Genomic DNA, 3,843 nt, shown 5'->3' on the forward strand with positions numbered 1-3,843 from the left:
TTAAATGTGTTTGTGGTTGAAGAAAAGGAGCGAAAACAAACGCAAACACGAGATGCAAACGCCTGCGATGGGAAAGCCAGAGCGGGACGGCAGACGGATTTGCCTGCAGCTGAGTGTGAGCATATCGTGCAAGCCTAGCATCACTAGAAGATGCAGATGAATGAAAGTTCCTTTGGGTTCGTGGTGCGATGGTGGTGGGAATCGCTGGGAAAATTGATGCTTTCCTTCCCCACCCGAACACACGCGAGTCGAGCTGCTCGGTGGGAGGCACGGTCGAACGGCCGGGCGCGGAATGGATGGAAAATGAGGAGGTTAGTGTATGTGGAACGCGCGCACCCTTCCCGCACGAGGCCGATCCGCTGGGATGGGTGGCCAGTTACCGCTCAAAATGAACTGTAATCGAGTGAACGTTCAACCTCGCAGCCCGTGCGGAAGCGAGACCGGGCGACCGGTGCAAGCGCGGGCCCGATCGCCCAGCCGCCATGGAGAAAGGACGGAGAAAGAACGAAAGAAACACGGGCGAAAACGACGAACCTCCCTCCGACCGGGGTACACGCGCCGCTTGGCGTAGAAAGGAACGGAGAAAAACGGCTCCCCACAAACCGCTCGTAATATTCGGTTTCCTCCGGGCGGGCTTCAGCCTCTGCGTTAGGTAGAGCAAGAGTAGGGGGCTGAACAAGGGGAACCGTGTGTGGTTGGGCGGTTAAACAGGTATCACATGCGTACGTACGTTTATATAAATTGAGCGTGCAGCGTTCCGAAGAGCAACAGATCCGCCATACCCGCATCACGGTCGAGATCGTAGGTTCCGAGTTTTCCACGCTCCGCATTTTGGACAGAAGCGTGTCTGTTTGTCGAAAAAAAAAACACATACGAAAGGATCCCGTGCCCCCCCCCCCCCCCGCCGTGCTTCACGTGCCCTGTGACAGCCCGTGTCTGTGTGAGAGAGTGTGTTGTTTTCTTGTTCCTGCGTGTGTTGAGTGTGTAATCGATCCAGCAGCGAGATGGCCTTCACCTACAAGGTAGCCGGTGTGCTGTGCTTAGTCCTAGCCGTGACCGTGGCCCTGCCGGCCGAAGATTCGGGCCGTTCGTCCCGCAATGCGATCGGCGGTGGCGAGAGCGACCTGGTCGGCAGCATCTACAAGGAGTGCCTGTCGTCTGACTCGGTGTCTTGCGTCAAGTACAAGCTGTTCAGCTTCATCGATCGTGTCGTGGCCAAGCGCAGCGTGTTCGCCCTGACCGACGGCGTGACCGTGGTCAAGACTCCCGGCGTGCCCGAAACTGAGGGTGCTCCCCGTGCGCTCAGCGGCGATGAGTCGCTCGAGTCTCTGCTGCTGTCCCGCGTCCAGTCCTTCCTCGCCACGCACACCATCAAGGTCGACCTGAAGGGCGCGGACATCGTCAATGCCGTGACCTCGACCGGCCGCGCCCTCGAGGACGTCTCGGAGAACCTGCTCGCCGCCGATTCGGACGATGAGGAAAAGTCGGAGGGACCGGCCGGTGGTGAGGCTCGTGGCAAGAAGAAGAAGGCCGCCAAGATCCTGGGCCCGCTGCTGCTCGCCGTTGCGCTGAAGGCCGCCGCCCTGCTGCCGCTGCTGCTCGGTGCGATCGCCCTGATCGCCGGCAAGGCTCTGCTCATCGGCAAGATCGCGCTCGTGCTGTCCGCCATCATCGGGCTCAAGAAGCTACTGTCGCAAGAGAAGCACGTCACGTACGAGGTCGTCGCTCACCCGCACCACTCCACCAGCCACACGTCCAGCCACGGCGATGCCTACTCGCTCGGCGGCTCGTACGGAGGCGGTGAGGTCGGTGGATACAGCGCCAGCTCCGGCCATGGCGGCTGGGGACGTTCGATCCAGGACGCGCAGGACGTCGCGTACAGCGGCCAGAAGCCCTAAATGCCACCGACAGATGCTCCAAATCACACCAAACCACATCACCACCACCACAACCACCACCACCATCATGAACATTATTTATTTAATTTATTTAGCGTCAAGTGAAGGTGTTAAAGTTTGCGTTCGATTGTTAGGAGGTCAAGGCTGTTAGGGCGAGGAGCACGCCTCGCAGGAGCCATGAGGCGAACGGGATGGGGCTCGCCATCGAACCAAAGCCAGCGGAAAGCGGTGCCTGCGCGATGTCCATTCCGGCCATTCCGCGGCCCGCTTGCCGCCCGTATGGCTCTCTGTCTCACTCACCTTCCGCTAGCTCTTTCCCTTTGTTGTCTTGCTCTGTCTCTCACTCTTCCCCTTACGTTTACGCTTATCAATTTTCACACACGATCTTTCTTTTGTACTATATTGTTTCCTTAGCGCCAATCTAACTTCTATTCTACCCACAGCACGAACCGTTGTTGCGTTCGTTGCTGCACTTTAACGCTTGCCTTTCGTGAAATTTGTGTACTTTTCCGCAACATACCCTACCGTGCAGGCAAATCCCCGATAGTGGAACCGTTTCGATGGGCCTCTGGAAAAGGGTTCCGAAGCCCGAGCCCGATCCCAAGCCATCCAGATCACCACAAACCGAAAGCGAAGAACGAAGAAATAAAAGCTCAAATTATTTCCAAAAATAACCCTACCCGACTTTGCGTTCTTTATCGGTTGCCGTGAGAAAGCGTCACTCAAACACCATGCTAATTCAGACCGATTTGCACATACGAACGCTCCACTGCACACAGGCTGCTTCCTAAGGCAGTGCAATAAAACCCGCGCCAGTATCGAGTTCGCGCTCATTCGTTCCGCAAACCCGATGGCGTTTATCGTTCCCGTTGCTTTTCTTCTTTGGATAAATTGCAGCTTCTCCCCGGGGGTGGAGGGAAGCAAACTGTTTCGCACGGTTGCATGATTACGGTGGCCCTTTAGCATCGAGCGTACCGAATTCGCACCGACCGCCACATGAGGTCGTCAAGGGGAAAGTAGAGCACCGAGCGAGTGGAGAAAAACCCATACCCATCATACGGTCGCACGTTTCCCGCGATTCGCCAGCCTACGCCAGCAAGCTGCTGCCAGAACGGATTTTCATTTGAAACATTCCACTCAATTCCAGGGCCCAGCCTGCATGTGGGAGGCCAGGGCCGGGAACTTAAACCCACAGGGCCAGCTAGCGTTCGCATGTACTTTTCCCAAATGTGAACATTGCGTGTTCCAACCAGATCGTGTGCGTTCCCTGCGTCACCTGCCGTCTTGTTCCAGATGTATTTTAGTGACATGTTAACTAGCCACGGTTTGTGGTGGATCGCTAGGAGCATTGATGTTAGTGTAAATAGGCCCCATTTGTGGATTCATAAATTACATTTCATTAGACTTTGGACATGGTATATGGACTAAACTTGAATTAAGTTACATTATCGCTGATGCAAATACTATTTTTAACTACTATTTTATTTTTAAAGATACTATTTTTTTTATTCCCTTATTTTTATTATTATGTTTACTTGGCAACTAGCGAAATGCTGATTTTGAACTATATCCGCTAGCAATCCAAAATTATTATCACTTTAGCAACCTAAAAAGCTTCTGTTCGTTCTACTACAACATCACATCATATTCTATTCTAAAACTATTCCAACATCACATCGCTTAAAGTCATAATTAAACATCTAACTAAGATGTCGCAGTGCAGATTGTTTCTGTTCATATTTACTGTCTACAGACCCCAAAGAGCTGTTATTCTTCGATGAGATCATATAAAGTAAACGCGTTAAAACGTTTGATATCAATAAAGAGAATTCTGCGAGAGAGATTATTCAAAAATTACGTTTGCCTCACAGGAGAGAAAGATGGTTCATACTAATCCAAACTTTAAACTGTAGGCTACCATCATCATCATTTTATCTTTTTTTTT

General features: G+C 52.6%; 1 protein-coding gene across 1 annotated transcript; it reads left to right on the forward strand.

Annotated features, from left to right (window-relative positions):
• The first annotated feature begins 750 nt into the window (after positions 1–750).
• On the forward strand, positions 751–2,572 carry LOC120952003 (uncharacterized). The gene has a single exon (XM_040371050.2). The coding sequence runs from the start codon at positions 1,005–1,007 to the stop codon at positions 1,896–1,898; it is 894 nt and encodes a 297-aa protein (XP_040226984.1). The 5' UTR covers positions 751–1,004; the 3' UTR covers positions 1,899–2,572.
• The last annotated feature ends 1,271 nt before the right edge of the window (positions 2,573–3,843 follow it).

The sequence above is a fragment of the Anopheles coluzzii genome, chromosome 2 (assembly GCF_943734685.1).
Source record: "Anopheles coluzzii chromosome 2, AcolN3, whole genome shotgun sequence".
Classification (NCBI taxonomy): domain Eukaryota; kingdom Metazoa; phylum Arthropoda; class Insecta; order Diptera; family Culicidae; genus Anopheles; species Anopheles coluzzii.

Coding starts and splice junctions, on each gene's coding strand:
- LOC120952003 (XM_040371050.2), top strand. CDS start 1,005: ATGGCCTTCACCTACAAGGTAGCCGGTGTGCTGTGCTTAGTCCTAGCC.